Raw genomic sequence first — 26,342 nt, 5'->3', positions numbered from 1 at the left:
GAAACAATAAAATAATGAGTATCCCAGGGAAAATGTATGAGAATTATTTAAAGTCATTGCACTGGAAGACAGATTAGACATTAAGGCCATTAACACTGAATCAAATGATTGTGTAATATGACAAAGTTAGCTCAGGGAGTGTGCAAATGCTTGCTAACGCACTACCATAACAATTTTACAGAATATTTTACACGTGTCAAGGTTGCGTGTCTGTCAGCCTGTTTAGGAGTTTTTCTACCCCCTAGTGGCCAAAAATCTATTCATGCAGCTTTAAGATGCCATTGGGGTTTTAAACATTTATTTTCTTTTCTAAAGTGCTGTAATGCTGCCATTTTATCTGATAACATCCATCTATCACTGCATCTCCATTGGATCATTTTGGTTTGGTATTTTGCTTCAGGGTGTGAAAACACAGTGTGATTATTTTTTCAGTAACAAATAGTCTTTGACTCAAGCTCTGGGTCTTGCTAATAAAAAAAAAAATATCTTCCTCATGGATGGTGAAAACATAACCAGTCATGGACTCCATGACAAAAACAACAACTCACTGGACAGAATATTGAGATATGTTTATAAGTGTGAAATATTTTCTTAACCACACATTAGAATGTATTGCATATCATGCATTGTGCTTGAATATTTTGAGACAAATAGAAAATTCTTAGAATCACATAATTACTATTTCTATTCTAAAAAAAACACAGAACAAGAACTCATGGAAATCATGACATGAAATGTTTCACATATTTTAATCAGTAGTCCACATAAAAAATTAAAAAAGATTCTAAGTGATTTGATTATTATTTTAAGCATACATTATTGCTCTATTTTAATTTAGATATTTCCATGGTGTATTCGAATTTTCACAGGGCAAAATTTGCAAAGCATCACAGGCAAGGATGAAATTTGAGAAACTGCAGCTGCAAACTTGAGAATAATTTTCTTTTGTTCTCTTTCCACATGCCTGCTGCGGCAGCACGTACCAGTTAACCTGTGTGAAAGGCTCAGGATGTGGAGTCTAATGAGGAAATGAGGCAAGAAGCCCAAAGTGTGGAAAATTAATGGTAGCTTGACTTGTGATTTGTACTGTAAGGAACAATTTTCAATGCAAAACGTCCGCCTACATGTCACCCACCGAAATACTTATAAATATCAAGGCAATGGTATTTTAAAATGTATAAAAATTTGGGGTATATCGTTACCACTTTTTGCTTTATTTACTTTATTACTTTTTGTTCCTCGTCACCTTTTGGTTCCCTGAGACCTTTACTAGATCCCAGCTGACGGTTAGTGTGTATGTGAGACTGATTTCTCAAGACTCACACTAATCAAACACCCTCGCCTTGTCTGTCACAGTTCATTGCCCCAAGGCTTAAAGATCAGGGTATTAGTCACTTTAAAACTTATTGCGTTTGGTCACCTAATGGGAGCTGCTCACCTGTTGAGGTATGTTCTCCCCTTTCCTCAGGTGCTGGGAAGCATCACGTGGTCTACAGAAAGTACAGTCATCTGAAAATGATAGATGGTTTGTTCCCATGTGGAATGCATATATATGTGTGTGTGTGTGTGTGTGTGTGTGTGTGTGTGTGTGTGTGTGTGTGTGTGGTTGTGTGTGTGTGTGTATTATTAAACAGTAATGAAGAAATTATGGTGAGTATTTACAGGGTGCTTTTAAGTATAAGCTGCGCAACGAAGGAGAACTCACTTGTTGATACTCGATTGTTTTTTCATTGCGAATTTGGCATCATAACCTCTATTACAAATATTCATGTTCACAACTGAAAGGGGAAGCCAGGCCATCGAGCCTCAGACTTAACACTTGAGTCTCTAAAGACTTGAAAAGAAAAAATATTCAAGTCAAGTTCTGACAAAGTAAATTTTTAAAACATTACAAAGCTTTGGTAACTTTGGTTACTTTGTAGAGTCAGATTAATAATACAAAATATGATCAACAAATAAATTAGTATTTATTATTATAGGTTGAGATACGATAAGGCTTTATTGATACCTGGGGGAGACACTCACAAGCTACCCAGCAGTACATAAAACGATTAAATCTATCCCCAGCTTTACCAGCAGCAACTGACGTACACATTAATACATCAATATTAATAATTTACATTATTATCATTTAAATAAAATCACCCTCTATATATACTGCCTATTAAATCAAGGCTAGATTTACACCGTTAATGTGGAGAAACTTCCCATTTCCGGATAGCCATGTGTATTTCTCACTGATATGACGTCGTCAGTCATAATCTATTCGATTGGTCGGGAAGACGCGGGGACGGCCCTTCGCGTCGTTCATTGGGAGCTTTTTTAAATCTCCTCCCTCTGATTGGCCCGGGGCGTCGCACTGCCATTGGCTGATTGCACGCGCTGACGATTTGAAAATCGGTTGTTTCGCGTTCAGATACGGAGCATCTGCACGGAGAAAGGAAGACAAACACAGTATTTTTTAAAAACAAAACAAAAAAAAAAAAAAAAAAAAAAAAAAAAGGTGAGAGCTGGATTCAAACTGTCTCAGTAACTGCATTTAAAGTTTCAGATCACGGAGTCAATATTTTACCTTCTGATCTAGCGAGCACATGCCGTGCGATGTTTGTGTTGTTTCAATGTAGAGAGCTTTGGTAATATCGTTACATTGTTTCAGTTCAGTCTTATTTAAAAAAAAGTATTGATTCCTGTTTCATGCACTGTCGCACTGTATTGCTTTGTTTGAACCCTTCTGTGACACTACCTCAGCAAACTGCTATTCTTCCATTAATATTAACTCGTAAAGTAGGCAGAGAGTTGCTGCGATGTTTGCAGCAGAGGACGGTGCCCAGCTGCAGTGCTGTGTGACGGTGGAGCAGCTCAACCTCTCCGGCCAGGCCACCCGGCGGCAGGTGATGCGGAAGGCCTCTGTTATTCTGGGCCGGAATGAGTTCCAGGAGATTATCCTCCGGGTCCACGACGGAAAAGTCCCGCAAAGTTACCATCTGAAAGAGTTCAAACTTTTCACCAAGTTCGCCAGAGACGGCAAGTGCACCGTCAAACTGCTCCCTGCAAACATCCAGGTGCTCCTCTCCAACTGCCCCCCTGACCGGCTGAGCCTCTTCCTCAAAACCCTGAGCATCAAACACCAGGCCTGGCAGAGCAGCAAGCCCCTGAGCGACAGAGACAAGCTTAAAGCCGGTCTGCCCCGCAGCTTCGAGGCCATCAGCCCCCTGCAGCAAAAGGACATTCAGAAGGTCAATGAGCTGAGGAGTAAAGCGGCTTCCAAAGGGCTGGCAGACCGCACCAATAACATGACTGTGGCAAGAACGGGACAGCAGGTCAAGAGGTCAAGGAGTGACAGTAACTTTAGCCCGGTGAGTTGAATGTCACTCATTTCCAGATTTTATGATAGTTCTGGAAGTCACTGTATAGGATCAATTATGTATTATAATTCTCTTATCCTTTTATATCAATGTCCACACTGTCCATATGTTGCCCTTGAGAAGACGTGTCACCAGCTTTTTGTTGACTATTACAGGTGAAGACAAACCCCAGTAAGAAGCCTATCCTGTCTCTGCCATCACGTAAGCTGAATAAAGAACAGGCTGCTGTGCTCAGCGCCGTGCTGAGTGGCAAAAACGTCTTCTTCACTGGAAGTGCCGGTAAGTATGGGACAGTAAGCTGACGTTTTCAGAACAATGACTAGATGTCTAAAAGAGATCCTGTTTTTTTGATACAACTCTCTACATAATATTTCTTGTCTTTCAGTCATATTAACATTTTTCTCAAGCCAACCTGTTGTAGAAATTGTCGGTGTGTTTTTGTTTTTGTTTTTGTTTTTTTTCAGGTACAGGAAAGTCTTTCTTACTCAAGAGAATCATGGGATCTCTTCCTCCAAAGAGCACCTTTGCCACAGCCAGTACAGGAGTGGCTGCATGTCACATTGGAGGAACAACATTACACAACTTTGCAGGTCAGTTATAGTGTCTCTGAAGGGATCAAACAGATTTTACACAAGTGTGTATTGTTTATGTACATAGCACATAATTAGTGTTTGAGGATGTGCAGAGGTTATTTCTTCCCAGTCTTTTACTGAAGATTGTCAAAATAATTGGTCAGTTTCCTTGTTCCAACAAGGGCCTAACCTTAAGTTGGGCGTCGTGGATGAGCCCACAAATGTTTCTTTGCTGTCCTGATTAAGAAAAAGCGTGAGACAGTTCCAGCTCTACTGATATAGATTCTAACAGTTGTTTTCATCATCGATTTAATCCACTGATTATTTTCATGATTAATCTTTTAGGGTTCAGATTGCTTGTTTTATCCAACCAACAAAACAAAAAAACAACTATCTATATATACACTTAACAATGACATTAAGCAGAGAAAAGCAGCAAATTGTCAGACTTGAGAAACGCGAAACAGTGAATGTTTTGGCATTTTTGCTTGAAATATGAAAACAATTATGAAAACAGCTAATGAGTTTCTACTGATGAGCTAAATGTTTCTGGCCTACTTATTGTCAATACAAAGAATAAGGTCTTTTAATCTTTTTCCTATTTCTTCTTTTGGGCCTCCTTTTTTAAAGCAGAGCTGCAGCCTTTGCCTCTGTCAAAATGTCTGTGTGATGGCGTATTTCAGATTATGAATCTTTAATATAACTGAGGAGAAGGTGTTGGATGTCCTTCCCACATAACCAGATGATTTTGATTAAATCTCAATATACAGGAGAGGGTGTGAATTAAATATTGGCATAGGTGTTATTCATTTGTGTCCCCTCTGACCATCTGTCTTTCCATCTTCTGGTACCTGTGCTCTTTCCAGGCATTGGCTCAGGCTGTGCCCCACTGGAGCAGTGTATCGAGCTGGCTCAGAGGCCTGGGGTGATGCAGCACTGGACTAACTGTCGACACCTCATCATCGATGAGATCTCCATGGTAGAGGCCCAGTTCTTTGATAAGCTCGAGTCGGTTGCCAGGTGAGATGGATTCAAAGCTGAGCACTGAATCAATCTAATAAAAAAAAAATAAAAAATAAAAAAACTTTATGATACTATATTATGTCATATAGTTTACTTACACTTAAGTAAGGCAAAACTCTTGCCCATGTGATTGGGTTTAGCCACTGTGCGTCTTTAATTTTATTATAGCTAAAGGCAGGACGATATTTGCTTCTTTGGTGGCTGCAGCTGTTAAATTAAATGAAGAGACTTACAGTAGAGTATAATCCATAGACATAAATCATAGATATCCTAAACCAAACAAAGGTCTTCCACAATGCACAATGATGATAACATTCCGGAGTGTTTTTTATGAAAAGTTTTCATGAAATTATTTCATATCACCTTTAGGATACGGTGTTAAGGATTCCAATTGATCCTTACCACAGAATGGAATGATAAAATCAACTGATTTAATAATTGTTGACATAATACACAAATTATACACACAAAAGTTTGTTCTGGTGATTTAATATAATTTTGTTCATGAAAGTTCTTTCAGACAGTTGGTGTTTGGTAAACACCTACCCATTCATAAAACTATTTGAAACTCATGGGACTGTTTGACTACTCTTCAAAAGGTTTAAAAGAAGTTTTTGGAAGTTTGAACTATCAAAGTTAAACAGAAACCTTGAAGATTTCATGTAAGTTTTGAATGTCTGTATTAACTAACTTATACTCTTGATGTCGTAGTGTTACAGAATGTGTTCCCAAACACACCTGAGATTTAACGTACTCCTTTCAGAGACTCAAATCTCCTCTTAAATATCTGTTCACACAAGGTATCCCTCCAGAAGTTTTCTGATATAGATAGATCTCCAGCACGAAAAATGTTTACATCACAACAACAGCATTTATATTAATTCCACTTTACTTTTGTATCACAGTTTATAGTCCCGTAAGAACAGATTAAATCCTGGGTTTTATTGAGAATCCCAGCCGCGATCTGGTCTGTGTGGTGCTATATTGCATGACACATTGCAAATATTAAGTGTGACTATAATAAATCAAACTTAATGTTGCTGCACTGCTCTCCCTCAGCTGCTAATTGATATTATTAGAAGAAGCGACAGTAGTTAGTCTGTTTGGAATAAACAGATGAACTGAACACTAGGTATGAGCCTTGAGGGCCATTGATGCTGAACAAAGACGTATAAGAGAGCTGTTCAAGAACAATTGTCTGCATGTTAGGGTGGAAGGAGCTTGCATAAATGCGGAAAAAACCAACAGGTTAAGATTTGAGAATACAATATTACAGTGTCACAGCTACACTTATAAATATTTAAGTTGTATATGGTGAAAGCAACATTTTTCCTATTTTTCCTTCACTGCCCCATGAATTACATACCCCGTGTATTCTAAATAATATAGAAATATTATGCTTGAAAACAAACACGTAGATTACCTTTTGCAGAATTCCTCATGTAGGAGGGACAGCCATGTAGTTGCATTAAGTTGGGTCTCTTGCTGCAGAGGTTTTTAGTCAATTAATATTTGCCGATTTTCTTTGTCTAATGTGATAGAAATTTGAATATTTTTGGGTTAGAGACCGTTTGTCGGGTGGGGGGTAATGTACCTAATGTTTTTATTTTGTTTTAGACCATTATAATCACTATATTCATCTTCAGTGATGTATAACTTCTCACTGTACTCTTGTAGGTCGGTGAGGAGGTCTACTGAGCCATTTGGAGGCATCCAGTTGATCGTTTGTGGCGACTTCCTTCAGCTGCCTCCTGTGTCTAAAGGAAAGGAGAAGGCTAGCTTCTGCTTCCAGGTCAGACCATCACAGAACACGATGCCTCCGATGTGTTTGTGACTTTGTGCGTGTCATCAAAATGATGGGCAATAAGGGCAATTTGGTCACTTACACTGAAATACTAGAAAATTTTAACAACTCCACAATCAATACAACTGCCCTGGAAGAAATCCAGCTTTTTTTTTTTTTTTTTTTCTCCTTTCTTCAAAGAAGCTTATAAAGAAACTGTGTCAGAGAGGCATTCATTCAACTCTGTTGAATATTTTGAGGTGTAGTTGGTAATGGGAATTCTAATATTTTGTATACGCCATTGAAGTGAATGGACTGGATATTTTAAAAAATGCATTGGAATTATAGATGTATTTCTATTTTTCTGTTAAATCGATGTATATGCTGAGAGGTTGGTCTGAGTACATGTGAGTCATTACTGTACTGAGTCATTTAGATTTCCTGAAGACCTTTAGTGCATGTTCTTGAAGAAGACTTTTTCCCCTCTACCTTCAGGCCAGGAGTTGGCGTAAGGTCATCCAGATAAACATGGAACTGACGGAGGTCCGGAGGCAAACTGACCAGTCCTTTATCTCCCTGCTGCAGGCAGTGAGGCTGGGCAGGTAAAATAATGGGCATTGTCCATTTCTCAGCACATGTGATAACAGGGCACGGATTTAAAAAAAAAAAAAAAAAAAAGTTTTATACCAAATGTGCAAAGTGAAGTGTTGTCCATTTATACATAAATGATAAATAGGTAAATTCATTTACAGCTGTTCGAGGGACAGCTGATCATTTTATATTCTAAATAACATTTTTGCTCTACTGCAAAAATAGCTTTTCAAAAAGAAAAATTCTGTCTTAACACCATTCAGGGTGACAGAGGAAGTCACCGCTAAGCTGATGCAAAGCGCCTACCATCACATTGAGAGGGACGGTATTCTGGCAACCAGGCTGTGCACACACAAGGATGACGTGGAGCTCACAAATGACAACAAACTCCAGCAGCTGCCAGGTCTGAATTCTTCCGTTAGATTTATATATTTCTTTTTTCAAATTGAAACAAGTGTTACTTAGTTTGGCTTGTAACCAGGTGAAAATAGGCTAAAGTTATGTGTGTCAACCTTTTTAAACTGTTTCCTCTCAAGGTGTTTTCAGACTTAGCTGGATGCCATTTGTTTTCTGTCTCCTGGTATTTCCTGTTCTAGGAAGCCCTAAGCCTGTTAGTAGCCCTAACTGCATCAGGAAACTCTGGACAGTGTGTTTGACCCACTATGGCAGCAGTTAAAAAATTATCTATTTATTTTTAGACATTTTTTTGGGTAGTTAGGCCAAAGTAGCAACATTTGTCTTGAATTTTTTTAGAAAACAATTACCTTGTTTTATACTTGGATAAAACGTTTTGGTTGAATATTGGCCTTCTCCCCCGTCATATTTTGTATACGAAACAGTGTGCCCTCAGTGTTATTACCCACCTGTTTTAATGAATCTCTCCGTGTCCCTTAGGTTCAGTGTGTGTGTTTGAGGCACTTGACAGTGACCCAGCCCTGGTAAAGACAATAGATGCTCACAGCCCTGTTAGCAGACTGATCCAGCTCAAAGTGGGCGCTCAGGTATGACTGTTGAGTTTAATTAATAAACTCTATACCTCAGTACCTCACGCTCAGTTTGAGTGACGACATGTTTTTTGGTGTGACTTGTACTTTAAAGGTCATGCTGACGAAGAACCTGGATGTTGCTCGAGGTCTAGTGAATGGAGCACGAGGGGTGGTCGTTGCTTTTGAGTCTGGAAAACATGGTCAGTATTTAACTTTTTGATTAACGTGACACATACTTAATTCTGCTAGGATGTCCAAAATTCATATCCAGATTGGCAAGAGAATTACAGAGGATGACTTAAAGTAATGGTTGGAGCTTCCTGGAAGTACTGATTCACCTTCCTGCCAAAAGTTAGATGGGGAAATTGATACCAGTCTCATTTCTGTATCCTACATATAAAGCTAGGGCCAGGAGACAGTTAGCTTAGCTTAGCATAAAGACTGGAAACCAGCGGGAACAGCTAGCCAAGCTCTGTCCTAAGCTAAGGAATCTCCTTACCAGTAGCTCTAAAGTTCTGGGATTTAATCATTATATGATTTGTTTAATCAAACAGATCTTAACAATCAGGAGTCTTAATGGAGATTTCTGTTCGACACCTACAATTTAGAGCTGCCTTGGCACCGTCACCCTCCATCAACATGAAAAACATCACTGGAGGATTTGGATTGTAGAAGAGGTTAAGGTCTTTTATGTTGAATAGGCAGGTCAGGCTGAAACAAAATGGCAAATTACTTTACTGGTGGTAACTTCCTTGTACTGACTCTGTTTTCCTCAGGACTCCCACGTGTACGTTTCCTGTGTGGCGTTACAGAGGTACTAAAGCCGGAGCGCTGGGTGTTTAAGTCCGGTGGTGGGATCCACCTGAGTCGACAGCAGCTGCCACTCAAACTGGCCTGGGCCATCTCCATCCACAAGAGCCAGGTCAGTACAGGTTCAGTGGTTGCCATGCAGTGAATTGGCTACAACTCACGCACAAATATCGGAGAGAAAAACACTCACCAAATCAGTATGATGAACTTTCTTTCTCTTTGAGGAAGATGTTGCTCAATGTTGCCATGGGGCGCCAGTGCTTTGTCTGGGTTTCTTTTGAATGAATGACTCACTTGATAAAAGGCTATTTTAATTTAAGTGGCCTGAAACTAATGTAATTTATTATTTATTTATTTTTTTTGTACTGTGTTTGAAGTCACTTCCAGACAGCAAAAATTGGCTGACAGTTTGATTGCAGTGTCTGGCTGCCCTTTCCTGACAAATGTAGTGATATTTGGTTATCAGTGACTCAGTTAAAATTGATTTATTGAGAGCAGCACAGTTTTGGAACAGAAAACCTATAAGCATTAGGTCACTGCATCATTTTAGCCACACTAGTGGCGTGGGGGGCTGGCAATATATGTCCACCACTTTGCAACAACTATTGGATGGACTGCTTTAATAAGTGTGTACAGACATTAATGTCTCCAGATGATGAATTGTAATAACGAGATAGCGGTTTCTTTAAAATTCCTGCAGGAGGCTGTCTATGTGGTTTTGGGTGTAATGTCTCTTCTGGTGAAAGTATTGCTATGTATTTTGGAACAGACATTCATGCTCCCGTCAAAGTGAATTGTAACAACTTTCATTCCCTAATGTTTCATCTAGTGCTGTCATCAGGCCAAAATTATTTTTTTTTGTAATTTAATTTATGACCGAATACCAACAAAATATATGACATTTCCATCAGCCTCAGCTGTATTTTTGTGTTTAGTGCAACATAATTAGCAAATCTTAGCATGCTAAGATGCTAATGCCTCCTCCATGTCATATGGGATGGATGTTAAGATGGGAAGGATGTTAACAGCTTGCAAGTGTTCACCTCAGCAAATTGTGGGTGGTGAAACATCTCCAAAGAAATCTTAGAATACAAAATTAATTATATAAATCTTAGGAGAAACATGTTGACGTCTCTGTGAAATTTAACTGGCAGTATCTTTCCAAATTGGAGTTGGATTGAAATCCAAATTACAATTTATCAAACAATCCACAAACATCTCTAATCAGAATTCACAAGGTTTTAATTTCTGAATTGGAATTTTGTTCCGGTTAGTGATGAAAAACAAAGGCACAGTTATTCATGTTATGAACATTTGAGCATGAATTGCTGTATTTCTTTCATAAAACTCGAAAAATCGAACCGTCTCAGATATTACTCTCTCTCCACCCGTTTCCTGTCTTCACTCTACTGTGTGCCATTTAAATAAAGGCAAAACGTTGTATCAGAAGAAATAAAGTGCCTTGTGACAGTTTCAAAATCATACAGTAGGCAGAGGCTAAGTGAGACTAGGTGCAACAATGCTTTTTGATGAGTGGAAATTACTATAGAGGCCTTGTCAGACAGCCTGAACACTACCCCAGTCTTACTGTTACCCACAAATGAGCTGTTCTGTGTCATCAGCTCAGCTGTCTCAACAGCTGCCCCTCAGCTCTCACAGAAGACTCCTATATCCTGACCTCAGACTCTGAAATTTGTTATAGAGAGAAAAGGGGACCCTCTGGGTAATTGAGTTCATCGGTCACAACCAATGTATCACCAGTGTTTGATCTGCAGCAGTGGAGCGGAAGCACAGGGACATAAAAAGGAAATGGCACAACTGCATGAATCAGAGGAAATGAGAGGACATAAAATAATACAGGGGAATGCAAGAGGTGGGGGTGGAGATATTGGCCATTTTGCTTTGAATGTTGAAACTGGGTTGTCAGTCATTTCTGTTAAATCTTATACAGTTAGTAGTAATCTATTTTTTTATTTTATTTTTCACTTTACAAAAAAATTACCCTGCAAAAACAGTTCAACTTTGTTTTATGTACAGTAAGGGACTGGTTTTTACTTCAAACTTACACATTCAAGTAGCTTAATGTGCTACCTGAATGACGTGGTCTTAAAAGATTTTTGAAATTCTAAGTCGGTGTGAATAAATCCTGGAGTCAGGGTTTCCTGTTTAATGTGAAATACTAGAATATGCAGGCTGCAACATGATCTACAAAATACCAATGAATTCTGGGTTGTAAAATTGTTTTTTCCACGTTGGTTCATCCAGGCCTGTAAACAAGTCTGCCATTTATTTTAGGGAATGACCCTGGACTGTGTGGAAATTTCTCTGGCACGCGTGTTTGAGAGTGGCCAGGCTTACGTTGCCTTGTCTCGGGCTCGGAGCCTTGAGGGTCTGAGGGTCATGGACTTTGACCCCCATGTGGTGCGGGCGGACCCAGATGTTCTCCTCTTCTATAAGAAACTCAGGAAGGAGAGGCTGCTCATGCAGGTCTGTAAAGTGGCTCAGCTTTTCATCAAATTTTTACGTAAGCTGTATATAGGTTGATATCAATAAAAGCAATAACTTTCATGTACCAAATTGCAGTACTCACAATATAGTGTTGAATGCATTGAATACAACATAATTTTTGTAATCATAAAAATGACACTTAACGTATAAAACACAAATCGAGACATAACCCCACATTACATTTTGTAGCCCTCACATATGGGAGAACTGTAGAAATCCTCTTTAAGACAGTCATTTTTTTTTTTTTTTTTTTAATTTCAATCTTGTAAAATAACCTTTTGTCTCCATTGCTGTCTATAGGCCTCAATGGACAATTTTGTTGGCAACAACAAAGAAAACTCCTGGTGAGAAGGAGAATGCCTTTACATTCTCTGTAATGGTATGCACTGTGTGCAGTAGTTTTGTTACTCTTCTGGTGATAATATGGTTTTCTTAAATGTCTGCATTCACAGACATCAGCATCAACCATCTACCTCACGCTTCCTGTTTTAACTGGTAGTACTTGAAGTACTTTCACACTGCCACCGTGTGTTCATTATTGTAACTTTTTTTTTTTTTTTTTTTTTTAAGCGCTTATTTTTATGATACCTTGATTTTTAATTTATTACAGATGATTGCATGTATTCAAATAAAGTTTCAGTCAACATAACTTTGTATGGAGTATTCTTTTTATTGCCTAAAGTTTAAATTCATGGAAAAGTAATAAACTTACCTTGGTGTACTCAAAAAAAAAAAAAAAAAAAAATTCTTGGCTTTACATGTCTTTGAAGTGGAAAATAATCTATCCCTGCCTTTAGTAGTCATTAAGTAGTGGGAGCATCCATTCGGTGTGTGAGTGCCTTTTTGCTGATGCACCTGATGTGATATAGCGATGCACATTCACTATTTTGTGACTTTTAACATCTTTTATGTATTATGTAGTAACATTTAGGTTGTTTGAACAAATTAACTATGGGGCTTGTTTGCCTGAAATGGGCTATAACAATGCCGGGCAAAACTTAAGTTTTTCACCTTCCCATATACGGTAATTATTTCAAGATAAAATTCTCATTTAGAGATACTATTAGTTTGTCCATTAAACCTGCCACTAAATCATGACAAGATTAACCATGGGATCTGAGTATTTCAGTAAATACCCTAACAGGTATTTTACCTGTGGTTATTCAAATATTAATTTTGTCCATATCACCCAACCAATTTTTTCGCACATGGAAATAGAGCAAAAGACAGCATGGTAAACTGAATGTACAGTCAGTCACTTCTTTACCACTGATGAGGGGAAAACATTGAAAGGGAGCAACTCAAACATACTGGAAACCAAAGAAAACCTTTATTTTTCCAGTCAAAATGGTGAATCCATGACCAAACCTGAGGTATACTCTGAATTACTGGAGCAGCAGACTTGCTTTTGCATATGCAGTGACAACAGTATGAATGATAGTCAAAGCCCTTTTCACAACCTTTTTAAAACTGATGGGCCCATCATCCATACAAGCATTGATTCACAATTTACAAACTGCTTCTGATCCTGTCTACAAGTGTGCACTGTCTATAGAAAGGGTGGCATGTATTTAGTTCAGGAACCCAAGAAAATTAATTCACGTTAATGCACTAGAGACCAACAACAGACTTCAGAACTGTTCTGATTATTTTACAATTTTAGCAGTTAAATAGACTCTACAGCTGCAAATGGTGGGAACTGGGAAGGCAGGTCATTTCACATTGTGGAACAGCTTGTGTGCTACCTATAATGAGAAAGAAGAACACAATTCGTATTACTGGTAGACAAATAAGGCATAGATTGATTTCTTCACAAAACAAGTCATATGCATTCTAGTCTTTCATATGCTGGAAAAAAAAAAAAAAAAAAAAAGGCACATCGTATTTTTTCCTCCATTTCCACTCTGTCTTTGTGTCTCACACTTACACAATGATCCCGTGCATGCAGGAAGTCAAAGAGCTCTTCTGTGCAGTCCTCCTCGGTGTTGGACCTGGAGCCAACCCGGGCTTCACAGGCCTCCAAACGCTCCTTGTAGTGCACACAGTGTTCAGTCTGCTCACACTTGGCTCGTATTGTTTCTAGAGGGTCCTGAGAGGGACAGGAGAGAAATATGGTATATTGGGGAAACTGGGCAAAGACTTCAAGTACAATCCTTAACGTGATCATGGCTGCTGTTTGTGAAGGTGATTTTGGGATCAAAAAACTACTGTATAATCTCACGGTAGTGTACCGACATAATTATAACTTTAATTGACTGTAAACTAGTGCCTTTAAACAACAATGAGTCCAACATACAACTTGTGATTGAAAAAAGCAGTGCTTATAATTTACATCTGCGTATGCGTTGTGATGTACTGTACTATTGCAGCTGTTGAACTGTGAGAAGGTGTCTACTACCTTATCTTTAAAGTCATTCAAGTTGTCCATACTTTAATATTTATTGTAGTTTTACCGAAAAGAGATTTGTGTGTGATGACAGGTGAGTTAATTTCCATACACAACTAAGGTTAATGAGATATATGAAAAACTTACCACCATATCTTCCTCCTCTTCTTCCTCCTCCTCCTCTTCCTCCTCAGCAGGCGCATCTTCTTCCTGATCAGTGACAATAAAATCAAAAGATATTTAGTTAGTTTGGTCTGAAAATTAGAATTTGATAACACTGATAAAATTACAAATTACAAACATAAATTAAATTTGAGGCGCATTTGTCGTGCTGTAACCATTTTAACTAAGTAATGAAAATAAAAATAATTAAAAAGGAAAAACTCGTGGATGATATATGTAACAGAAAATTGGTGCCCTGGACGAGCCAGATAACTCTCATAACTTAGACTGATGTAAAGTTAATGTTGAAATTTCAGCTGCCGTCCACGTTTGATACTCTAGATATTATTTAAACGTGCTGTCACTGACCGCGAACGTTACACCGCTAAACTGACAGCAGAGTCTGGCTAACATTACTGCGGTAATTTGTTGGCTAACGTGGTCAAATACACGTACAAAAAGCCACTAAAAGTACATATATTGATATTTCCACTACCTCTTCGTCGGGGTCGCCGTTCGTGAGCATTTTCCTCTCGAAAACCATGATTACAGCTCTGAAATTTACCACAAAAATTTCGACAGAGGACAGAAGCCCCAACTCGGCACCAGCACCGCTCGTCGTTGAGGACGTGAGGTCGGTCACACACAGGAAACGGCTAGAAGGCTCATCGGATGAAGTTTCCTAATGGTTAAAAGCGATTATTGTAGTTGCTCTGGTCCAATCATAGGTTTGGCTTTTGTGTAAGGCCCGCCTATTCAAGTAGTTCATGTGTAAGGAACCTTTGTTTTGGCTGTCGGTGCGAGGTCGGACATATAAACTGTCGTACAAAATGATGGCACTGCTCATGGACACCAGACTCCTATTAAGAAAAGTTAAAGATTTAAGGACTTTAACGCCCAAGCGAAACCGAGTGAAAGAAAAATGGGTACGTTGTCGACACGGGAGTAGATACAGCATTTGATCATTGTCGTTATCAGTGAAAATTAGACTCAGTCAGAGGTTTAATAGATCTTTAACAGTCAAGAATCACTAGCCACATAGCTACATGAAGTAAATGTCTCTACAAAATGTCACTGGGTTTTTATAATAACTGTGTACACCATGGTGAATGTAGTTAATGAGAGCTGGACCAAAAGTGTTTGCCCCTGAAATGTAAACAATTAACAACGGTTTTAAAAAATAAATGAAAGTATCTACAACTGTGACTTCTGTAGCTGAATGTAGTAAGTGACACAATGTACTCCTGAAATTGTCAATTGTAAGACATAAATTAACTTTATGATGTTTCTACCGGTCTCATACATTGTAATGAAATGTATTTCCTTTTTTATTTTCATTGAAGAATACAAAACAAATCCTATGAAATCCTGCCCCTGACTGCAGGTGTTGTACTCAACTATTTAAACTTGCACATAAACAAGACAGAAAATCATAACAAAACCATTTAAAATCAGTGTTTTGACCTCCCTACTTTTTGACCAGGCTGCTACACGTCCCAAGCACCCCCCTACCAGTCTGGCCCTGCAGCACTTTGATGCAACCTACAGTGTCCAGCTGGGGCAGCTGTGGCCATCAGTCCGAGTCGCCTTGCTCTCAGAGAGGAAATACGGAGCCCTGCTCAACAATTTCTCACAGGATGCTGTTCTGGAAGACCTCCGAGCAAAGGGAGGCCAAGACTTCATCAACGACACAGATACAGAGGGTAGGTGTGCATTTTTAGAGTTCACAGTAAAACTACCAATGTTGGCTCATTAGTTTACTCGGGTAGAGAAAGTGCTGTGGTTTCAAATTTTGATACTGAGACCTCAGAAATTTAGAATTTTCGTCTTTCTGTGATTTCCTTCAGTATGATGGAAGTCATTTTATGTCACAATTCACTGCATGAATGTAACTGTAGTGTTCTTTATCCATACGTAATTATTCTTATTTAGTTCATATTGATTTTCATTAAGCACAAATTTTTCATCTTGTCCAGATGCCTGGGGCTTTTTCTTATCTTTTGCCTTGAGATAGGTGCTGTTGTATAAAAATGCTAAATCCTCTTATTACACCATTTAGTCTTGTTAAGATAAACAGTCCTCTTGACAACCAAGGTCAGAGGGAAGTAGTTTTCAATGTGAATGAAATTTTATTTCATATTATAATTTAATCTAGATTTACGATCCAAGCCGTATTATTTCAGTCTGAATGGTTTATGTAACTTGCATATTCTTCATGGTAAAGCGTCACCGTCAGTCTTCTCCCAAAGCCATTAGGTTGAACTCCAGTTTTTTATGTCATTAAAAAGACAAATCTCTCAGTTCTATGTTCTTCATCATTTGTGCAGCTCAGCCATGCTTGGCGCAAGAATCTGAGGCTGGTGTGGAGGGGGAATCCAGCGATGTTCCTGTGAAAAAATCTGACGTTGACGGTCAGCAGCTATCTCCCCTACAGCTTAGTCCTAACATCAAGTGTGTAGTGTTTCCAAGAGGGGATATCACAAGATTCAAGCCTGCTAGGTGAGCTTATTCAACTCAGTGGACAAAAATTCTGAAGCAGAAGTATTTTGACACATATACTAACTACCTCTTTGGGTCAAAATGTTTATTTCCTCTGTCAGTTATCGGAAAACATTGTTGACACAGGTTGTTAAAAGTGTTTTGCAAGTCCTGTAGTTTGTAACTTAATAAACATACATTTCTGTGTTAATATGTATAATTTTAAAAGGGCTTAGTAAGCCCAAGTGGTTGAAACTCTTTGAGGACCAAGTTATCTTCCAAATGAGAATTTTGACTCTCTGTTCTGTTTTGTCCTCTTAAGACCAGACATGTACAGGTTGTTGGGTTACTACCTGCTGGACGCAGCATCAGTGCTGCCTTGTCTTGCACTGGATGTTCAAGAAGGTCACAATGTGCTTGACCTCTGTGCTGCTCCAGGAGGCAAGACTCTGGCTTTACTTCAAACCCAGGCTATCAGTAAGTGGACTGCTCTCATGTTTCTATTTTCCTCACTCGGCCCGTGCCGAGTAAATGGTAAATGATTGCTAACCAGTTACCATTTGTGTTTTTGTCAAAGGGTTTTTGTGTTTAAATGACACCTCTGTGTCTCGGACATTGCGACTGAGAAAGGTCCTACGCAGCTATATTCCTAAGCAGTTTTTGACAGACAAGAACCTACGCATCACCTCCTTTGACGGCACTAAGTGGGGAGAAATCGAAAGGAACACTTTTGACAGAGTAAGCCACTGACACAGAGTCATGTTTTTCCTTCTTCAAAAAAATTACAGATTGGCAGCAGCTGGATTAATCATGTGTTCATTCAAATACTACCACTCTGTCCACCTCCTCCTCTCCTCTTGGTGTTCAGGTCCTTGTTGACGTTCCCTGCACTACGGACAGACATTCACTCATGGAGGATGACAACAATATATTCAGTAAGAGCAGGACTGGAGAGAGACGGAGGCTGCCACAGGTACAGCTGGAGCTGCTGCTGTAAGTATCAAAGATAGTGCGAGTGGTGTTACTACAGTTTATGTGGTAACATTCTATCACAACATACGTTTAAGGGAACATTATTATTTTATATAAAATGAACAAACCCTCTGTCTATCCTGCAGGGCGGGAATCGAAGCAGCCTGTCCGGGTGGGGAGATAATGTACTCCACCTGCACGCTCTCTCAAATCCAGAACCTGAGCGTGGTGGAACAGGCCATCCAATTGGCTCGAGAGAAGCACGGCATCCACCTTGAGGTCGGTCAGACACACACTGTCAGTATCAACAAGAAAATATATACTAGAGATGCATTGCAGAGTAGTGGATTATTATGAATAGGATTGTGACCTCTGAAAGGTTAGGACTTTATGGTGGGCCCTAGGGACAAAGCACATACAAGAGGAAAAGCACAAACATTAAGGGAAACATGTTCCAAATCCAGGAATTCAATAAACACGGAAACACATACAAAAAGGGAAAACACATTGAAATGCTGTGTTGGAAGTGCTCCAGGCCACCAGGGGGAGTGATGGGCTGCAGATACTCTTAGATATTCTTTCACTTCAAAAAGTCTGTTTGTGGATCTAATTGAAAGTGAGTGTTGTTTATTTATTTATATATATATAAATAAACAGTTTTTTTTTTTTTTTTTTTTTTTAGCTTTACCTTCAGACAAACTGGCAGCAACAAAATATATTTTAACAGCCAGCAGTAAATTACCAAAGGACTAGCCAAGATAAGACTGTTCTCCCCAAAATGACAGCACCCAGTGATCGACCAGTCATTTCTGGAGCCAGACTGGTCCTCACATCTCTGAAAATATTGGAGCAAATTTCCACACAGGAATTATTTAGATAAACTAACCATATATTTAAAATCTAAATGGTTACCTCCTTGCCTGAAAAAACATCAAAACTTACTAAAGGGTTAGGTTGAGTACATAAAGCCTAAAAGTATCTGTAATGTTGCTGCTGATCAAAATCAAGACCAACACTCCCCCTTGTGTCCTGGAGCACTCCGGTGTAGCAACTGGTGCTGCACGTCCCTATTTGCATGTGTTTTGTTATTTTTTGCATTCCTGGATTTGTAGTATGTTTCACTTTCCCTTTTGTATGTGCTTTGTCCTTGGTGCAACTGTAGGGATTCCTTGATTATGAACATGGAAACCCAAATCAAACCAAATCATTTGACCTTTTCATTGCCCCCCCCCCCCTTTCCTAATCATATCCACCTCCAGGTTGTCGATCTGCGACCCCTCACACACATGTTTAGCAAAACTTTTCACTTTGCTCCTGACCTCCACCTGGGTGAGATGGTCATCCCGCATTTAGCCGCCAACTTTGGACCTATCTACATGTGCAAGCTGAGGAGACTGATGTAGACTGTGGACTGATGAGCAGGTTTGCCTAAAGGCTTGTGGACCTCTGGACTCTCAAGTATTGAGTGACTCTCCACTGCAAGATTAATATTTATCTACATTTACAAACTGTACCGGTTGGAGCACAGTTGATGGACTTGAGTGCTGAGTTATTTCAAGATTGGATTAAATGAAGTACCCAGTTGATGGACATAACTGTGGACACACTGGAAAGCGCTGAACTACATTTTGCTATGGAGACTTTTGGAGACTCATAAGCCAACAAGAATGACAAATTTGAGTTTGGGGATTTTTGAATGGTGATTTGACACAACGAGATAGAATATACTGAAGACCGGAACCAGACTTGCGGTGTGTATTTTACGCGCAGTTTTATTTTTGCTCCATAGGTGGCAACAGTAGCTAAACAGTAAAGGTGTCCTGTATATTGTGTGCCCACTAGAGGACACCACACACACACTGTATCTGTAAAGGTTAAAGCAACTATGTTCTCCTGCTCTCTGTCAGATGCATAGAGATGAATGTTTCAGGTTGTGAAATCACATTACTGAATCACAAATTTCTGTCAGAAATACCTGCTCTCCTTAACTCTGGTGAAAATGGGTTTGGCTTGTTCTATGGTTATTCATCAGGTTTGATGGCTTTGCCTAATAATGGGATACGTGGCTGTGTGGAAGGAGGGCATAATGAACAGGCAGGTAATGACTTATTTGACCATTTGGCTTCTCACATCTGAACCTGAGCAAGTTTCATTATTATAGCTGGATTGACTCCGTTTTGCATTGACATCACCCAGAGGTGAAATGTTTCCTCTTATCACAGCCTAATGTGAGCGCAGAGGTGCCTCTTTTTCCATCACACCGCCGATGACCCTTTATGTTGTCCTGCCCAGGCAATGTAGCGTGAAAAAGGTGTGTGTGTGTGCGTGTATGTGTGTGTTTCTAACGAGTCCACCAACCGCATCCCACTGTCATTAAGCTGCTCCAAGTTCAGGAGCTGACTCCCATCCGCGTGCAGGGATGGACGGCAGCCATGCGGCTCCCAGATGAACATTAAAGAGGCAGCAGAGAGCTAAAATGGGACGTCTCGCCCTGTTTTGCCCCTCCGCTTTTTTATTCCACAGATGAGTGCAGATAATTTTCTGTGCGATTGTGAGTGATTACTGTATTACTGCGGTAAAAGGGGGATGTATCGAGGAATGCAGAGGGAATTAATGACACATAAAAACTATTTTTGTATTGACTGCTTTCGTCTCCAGGGCCTTGAATGCCTCTTCGCACATCTTGTGATTACCTAAACGTATTGTAAATATGTGTTTCCTATGGGCTCTTACATAAATTTACATGTTTTAACACTCAGGAGACGGCAGACTGTTAGAGATGACTTACTCTCTATTCTGCCTGTCTATAGACTCGACTGGCTGCCTGCTTTATTATTGAATTAGCCAATGAAGCGCTGTGCATTTGTGTCCCTGTGTGTAAGCCTGTGTTAGGGAGACATATGCTGTGTATTAGAAAGATGAATATAATGGATTTAACTACACAGCCATGCTTCTTTTGTTTTTTCAAATACCAATTTAAATGTTACGTTTTTTTGAAAATATAGATGCAAAACACTGTCACAGCCATATGTTTTCACCGCATACAACACAAGCTGCTGAATGATGATCTTGTACCCTTTAGTGATGAACTCCATATATTAATACGGGGCACCTACAGTAGGTCATTAAATGACAGCAGAAGGTAAAAGTGACTTAAACTTAAACATCTTGAAAGACATTGGGCTTAATGGAGCTATAGGACTTGTCGAAATGGGCTGATTACCTGCCACTGCTAAAGTTAATGATTCAATTTTGTGTCTTCGGTGAATCAAGATGAGCATAAAGGTGTCTTTATGTTTAGTGATTCACCGTGTAGACTGAGACCAGCAGAATGTGCTCTCTGCTGGTCTCAGCCACAGGCCAGATAGAGTTTTTTATATGGTGGTGTTTTTTTTTTTTTTTTTTTTCTAGATTACAAAAGTTCCTATTTCAATTTCTGTTTATCTTTACAGGTATCCAGTTGTCTATTGCCAGTAGTGAAAAGATCATTTTTACTGAAACTCATATTACAGCACAATGACAGACTGACGAGCTGGAGAGTGACCTAGAGCAGGTGATATGTACAGGCTGACTTTTTCCTTTTCCCTTCATTATCTTCAGTTTTCTTTTGTGCATAATTCAAGATTCAAGGAGGATATTCCAGAAAATTGTACTACAATAATAGATCTTCTACTGCAACAGTGAAGCTCACAAGTAGAGTTTCAGACTTTCTGGATCTCACACTGTCCTCTAGAGGCCAATTTACATTCTGTCATGATTGCACTTGTGCGTTTTTTGTGATACTTCTTTCATTATGTGGTTGGATTGGGCTATATATGGGCTATACTGTCAGATTTTTGTATACAACTAATGCCGTGGTAACAATCCCATTAACATCTCTGATTGTTTTAAACCATTGTGGACAAAGCTGCAAATCAACCAGCAAGCTCTGTCTTTGGCAGTACTGGATTTTGAACCAGTGGTGGAAAAAGTATTCAGATTTTTACTTTAAAATACATAAAATTTAAAAATACTCCATTACAGTTAACATTCAAAATCTTACCTAAGTAAAAGTAAGGAGGTATTATAAGCATATTATGTTTAAAGTATCAAAAGTAAAAGCACTTATCCTGCAGAAAAGTGGCCCCAGTAACTGATATATGTTTATTTATCACCTTATTAAATTGTTCATACTGATGCATCAGTGTGCAACAAGTATTTTACTTTTATAGCTGGTTGAGATGGAGCTAGCTTTAACTTCTTTATATACAGTCAGGTAGTTTAGTCACATGGTTCCCAACCTAGGGACTGGGCCTCTCCAAAGGGTCACAAGATAAATCTGAGGGATCATGAGAAAGAAAGATAACCCAAAATCCTGTCACACAAATTTGTATTCAATTTTTTTCTTTTCTTTTTGTTTTGTTTTTTGTAAAATATTGGATAATTTTAACAGTTATTTAAAATGGGAAATCACTGCTAACAACTCATAGACATCTGAAACATGGACCCAAAACTAGACACTGGTTTTTTTTTAAATTATTTTTTAAATTTAAATAAGGAATCATAAGTCAAAAAAGCTTGAAACCATTGGTTTCACTCTTTAACAATGTATAATCTCATCCATATGTTTTTTTTTTTTTTAATGTAAAATCCTAATTTCAAAAGTAAAAAGTAACTATAGCTGTCAGATAAATGCAGTGGAGTAAAAATCTACAATCTCTATCTCTGAAATGTAGTGGAGTGGAAGCATAAAGTGACATAAAATGTAAAAAGTAAAGTACCTCAAACTAATTACGTATTTATGTGCAACTTGAGTAAATGTACTTAGTTACTTTCCACCACTGGCATTGACATAATGAAGCTTCTTGATTTGTCAGGTATTTCATTTTCTGGATTACCCATTCCTCTCTGCCTAATTTACTTCCCCATTCATTTACCAGAGAATATGCTGTGTCACAAAAGAATTTCCTGAACCTTATAGAGGATTTTATCCATATCAGCCACTCCTAATGCGTTTTTTATATTTCATGTGGACATATCTGCTGCCCTGGAGAGTATCATTTTGCCATGTGAGAAACTTAATCAATGTTTTTGTCACAACAAATTGCTGGAAGTGTTTCCCCTCGGAACTAAAGACTCTCCTATAAATGACTTCCAACAAGCTTCGTACACCAGACGTGTTTTCAGCGTGTGAGCTAAGCTTTCACCGACAGACTATACTCCATGAACTGGCTGAGAGCACCCCCGTTCGGTTTACTGAGGCCCGCATTGGAAATGCAACCGTAGGTTTAGGCTGCAGACAGATTAAGAAGAGAGAGAATGGGGGTTTTCTTCTCTCTAAGAAGATTACCCGGGGAGGGGCGAGATGGCAGTCAGAGTGTTTAAGAAAAAAAAGGACAAGAAGAAAATGGAAGATGAAGTGGAACTAAAGGAGGGTGGCCCAGGATACACAGTTTAGCCACCTGTTGTTTGCCTCTTGATATCACTTCTTTCTTTGTTTTTCCATCTGCATAGCCAGCCATTGCTGCTCTGGGTCTTCCTCTATTAATTAGTTAACATATCAAGACAAATATCTGTTTAAAACACCTCGGAGAAAAAAGGCAAGGATTGCTGTCATGTCAGTTGTTTTAGAGAAGTTCGGCCACCTTCAAGCATCATGTAAAAGTTCAATTTCTGTGTGAATTATGGTGTCCAACCAACTTTGAGCCTTTTTTTTTTTCTTTCTTTTTTTTTTTTTTTTTTTTTTTTTGCACGTGTATGTGCAGCTGTGAGCCCGATTGTACTTGTGCTTCCCTCTCCCTTAAGTTCCTGCTGGTGGTTTCCAGGAGGGCTTTGATGTGTATCTGGGCAATGCACTATTAGAGGGATTTCCCCGGGCCTGACAGCTCCGAGAATATGCGGCGAAATGGCAATGCCAGTGGGCTAAAAGAATGCTGGAAACAGGATTAGGATCATATTCTGGCAGACCCTGTCACCTCCTCAATGGGCCGAGGTTTCTAACGCTGGCACTTTTCATTCTCGCCATGGTTAAAACCTTTAACAGAACCATGGAGAGGAGGGAGAAAAAAGCACTGATTGAATGGTACACTGTGATTTTTGTATGGGGGGCTTGCTCCGGGGGGGCTGTGTGTGTGTGTGTGTGTGTGTGTGTGTGTGTGTGTGTGTGTGTGTGTGTGAGTGAGAGAAAAGGGGAGTCAGAGCTAAAGATACAGCAAACCGCTGTTGGTCAAATACAAAACACTCTTGTTTGAAAATGTGTAAGGCTGTCATTTCTTTTGAAGTCTTAACTCTACGGCATAAATAAAAAGAAAAATGTACACTGCAATATTTGCATGTTTACAGATTATTTTTATAAAATACATTTTTGAAAAGTAAAGAGAACTAGTAAAATCGCCTGACCTGAGTTTTAAAGTATCGGCTTTGTATCTGGGTGTTTCTACTATTTCTTGGGTGATGGATTTTGAGAGAACTCATGCGCATGCGCACACACACACACACACACACACACACACAAATAGACACATATCATCACTTGCTTAAAGGCAAGTAGATGGAGATGTGTGTGTGTGTGCCTATAAATAGGTGGTTATGGCGTTAGTGCAGCCCTGAGTGTTAGAGATGGAAGCACCTGATCCAGCACCAAGGGCTCAACACACTTGACCCTACAGCAGTACTATCTAGCAATCCCTGTTCAACCCCCAGGCCGTGTGTGTGTGTGTGTATGTTTGGGGGATGGGTGTTAAGAAAAGAGAGAACATTTGGAACAAGACTAGTGTGTTATGTTCTGTAGTCCAGAGCCCCATGGGAGGAAATCCTGCCGTGTACCTGGACAGATTCCTTCCCTGGATAACAAGGACATTCAGTGCGGCTTCATATCCACACCCCAATCTTATCAGTCACACAATCGGGATGCCCTTGGCTGAGGACACAAACACGTATGTGATGTAATAAAACACAACAAGGTTAGGGTGAGGTGTTACACACCCACATTAACACTGCTAATCTTGTGAGATCATTATCCCCTTCTATCCGATTTTTGGAAAGCGGTCATTCATAACGGTCAGAAATAATGCTCAGTGCAGCAGCCATGGTGCATTAGTTATTTACACACACTGAGGGGAAAATATATGTTAAAGGCCAATTCAATTAACAGCAGACCAGTGCTACACAGGCAATACATGTAAATTTTACTGTGGGAAGAGCAAGGGCACACTTTGGAGGATGTGGAAGAGATGCCCAATTGCCCCCCGTGTGTGTATGTCTGTTGGAGTGTGTGTAGGAGCATGGTCAGGTGGGGGTCTGTGCGTTTTGACAAACCATGCTGTTAAAGATATAATAGCAGCATAATCACCGCCCCGGGCCGTCATTCTTCAGGATAATGGCCTGCTCATTCTTTGGGGATGGCTTATGTCTCCGTGCAGTTTTTTATTTTTCAGATTTTTCAGATTACGTTGTTCTTTTTCTGTCTCTTTTGCGCCCCTACTCTTTGTCTCCCTGTAGATTCTCACATATTTTAACTTTGTTTTTTATTGTTCTTTTCATTTGACCTTCTTGCCGCCCTTTCATTGTCTTAAGGCTTTTCTTCACCTTGCTGTTTCTTTTTCCTCTCACCATCACCTTTTCTCCCCTAGTTTAATTTTTGAGACAGAAGAAAGGCCGGACTGATATCACTTTAAAAATATAACTTGCATTATATTTTGCTTTGTTATATGTAACATAGGCTTGAGTGGGAGTTTAAACTAACTTTGTTTCTTCAGAGTTCTTTTCATGCACTCGATCAATAGGTTTTCTAGTTTGCTTTAAGGCAAATTAACAACAAAGATCCTAAACCTTATATCTACTTGTTGTATTTCTAAATTCATGCTGTTTAATGGATTTTAACTGTAGCACACCACTAATGTCAAAGTTTGGTCATTACCAACCCAATACTGAGTAAATAGTCAGCACAGATAGAGAAGACTTCCTTATAAAGATCTCCAAGCAATGTTTTTATTTGATGATCATTTTACAACAACACTAGTTCAAGTCTACATTGTTAGGGAGGAGTAAAGGAAACAACACTGCTGATGGTCCGATCACTTTCTCCTCCACCATTATAAATCTATCTACCACTGGACCAAGTAGTTTGACAGAGACAGTCGGGGGAACAGCATTAGAATAAGAGCAACAACAGAACTCAAATAGAGTCAAGACAGCAGTACACAGAAGACTCGGGTCGGTTATTCACTGAAATTTTTTCACCTCATTTGACTTCAGGCTTTTCTGTCTGGATTGATTGAAAACTACAGAAGGTGTCAGTTTTCTAACAATCCACATTTGCCCCAATGCTTCTTTTAAGTCAATTCCAGAGAAGAAACTGAACACATTTAAAATATTAATTCAACCCAGGATCGGTACACAGACAACCAAGAGAGGAGGGGTAGACGGGGCTGCCGGTGAGCTCAGCAAATACAATCTTACAATCTGACAGCTAAAGGAATTCTTTCTGAGACAGAATCCATTATCAATTATACAACATAATAGGAACTTTACAATTACCCTACCAGTAAACATTAATAGATAAACTTTTTTGTATTTTACATATTAAAATAATGTGCTTTTTTTTCATATGAAGACTTTACTTGCCAGAACACATGAACAGAAAACATCAGAGACGTGTGATTCTCCTCACCAAGTGCTAACAGTCAGGCTGACTTTTAATGAAAAGCTGCATGTTTCCTCAAGAGA

General features: G+C 39.2%; 3 protein-coding genes across 4 annotated transcripts in view; 2 read left to right on the top strand and 1 right to left on the bottom strand.

Annotated features, from left to right (window-relative positions):
• Positions 1 to 2,785: 2,785 nt before the first annotated feature.
• Positions 2,786 to 12,206, top strand: pif1 (PIF1 5'-to-3' DNA helicase homolog (S. cerevisiae)). Its single transcript, XM_040142758.1, has 12 exons — positions 2,786 to 3,356; positions 3,521 to 3,644; positions 3,830 to 3,955; positions 4,804 to 4,957; positions 6,638 to 6,752; positions 7,239 to 7,345; positions 7,598 to 7,737; positions 8,229 to 8,335; positions 8,433 to 8,520; positions 9,097 to 9,242; positions 11,426 to 11,617; positions 11,939 to 12,206. The coding sequence occupies exons 1-12, from the start codon at positions 2,805 to 2,807 to the stop codon at positions 11,984 to 11,986; spliced, it is 1,899 nt and encodes a 632-aa protein (XP_039998692.1). The 5' UTR covers positions 2,786 to 2,804; the 3' UTR covers positions 11,987 to 12,206.
• A 740-nt stretch (positions 12,207 to 12,946) lies between these two features.
• Positions 12,947 to 14,863, bottom strand: LOC120799109 (cytochrome b-c1 complex subunit 6, mitochondrial-like). The gene is made up of 4 exons (XM_040144011.1): positions 14,683 to 14,863; positions 14,172 to 14,234; positions 13,566 to 13,727; positions 12,947 to 13,383 (listed from the first exon to the last, which is right to left on the bottom strand). Exons 1-4 carry the CDS (start codon positions 14,728 to 14,730, stop codon positions 13,351 to 13,353), a joined length of 306 nt encoding a protein of 101 aa, XP_039999945.1. The 5' UTR covers positions 14,731 to 14,863; the 3' UTR covers positions 12,947 to 13,350.
• A 132-nt stretch (positions 14,864 to 14,995) lies between these two features.
• The window catches only part of nsun4 (NOP2/Sun RNA methyltransferase 4), a 44,999-nt gene continuing 33,652 nt past the window's right edge, over positions 14,996 to 26,342 (top strand). Inside the window, exons 1-8 of one of the 2 annotated variants that reach the window (XM_040144579.1) lie at positions 14,996 to 15,112; positions 15,670 to 15,889; positions 16,514 to 16,685; positions 16,987 to 17,141; positions 17,242 to 17,402; positions 17,533 to 17,657; positions 17,783 to 17,915; positions 18,896 to 20,850. In XM_040144579.1, coding sequence (XP_040000513.1) covers positions 15,017 to 15,112; positions 15,670 to 15,889; positions 16,514 to 16,685; positions 16,987 to 17,141; positions 17,242 to 17,402; positions 17,533 to 17,657; positions 17,783 to 17,915; positions 18,896 to 19,039 — 1,206 coding nt within the window. In that variant the 5' untranslated portion in view covers positions 14,996 to 15,016 and the 3' untranslated portion in view covers positions 19,040 to 20,850. Of the gene's footprint in view, positions 15,113 to 15,669; positions 15,890 to 16,513; positions 16,686 to 16,986; positions 17,142 to 17,241; positions 17,403 to 17,532; positions 17,658 to 17,782; positions 17,916 to 18,895; positions 20,851 to 26,342 lie in introns of those variants that run through there. The other variant, XM_040144580.1, reaches the window with a different exon arrangement.

The sequence above is a fragment of the Xiphias gladius genome, chromosome 14, assembly GCF_016859285.1.
Source record: "Xiphias gladius isolate SHS-SW01 ecotype Sanya breed wild chromosome 14, ASM1685928v1, whole genome shotgun sequence".
NCBI classification, from domain to species: Eukaryota; Metazoa; Chordata; class Actinopteri; order Istiophoriformes; family Xiphiidae; genus Xiphias; species Xiphias gladius.
The sequence above is the reverse complement of the archived record's forward strand: the minus strand, read 5'-3'. Positions and strand labels throughout refer to the sequence as shown.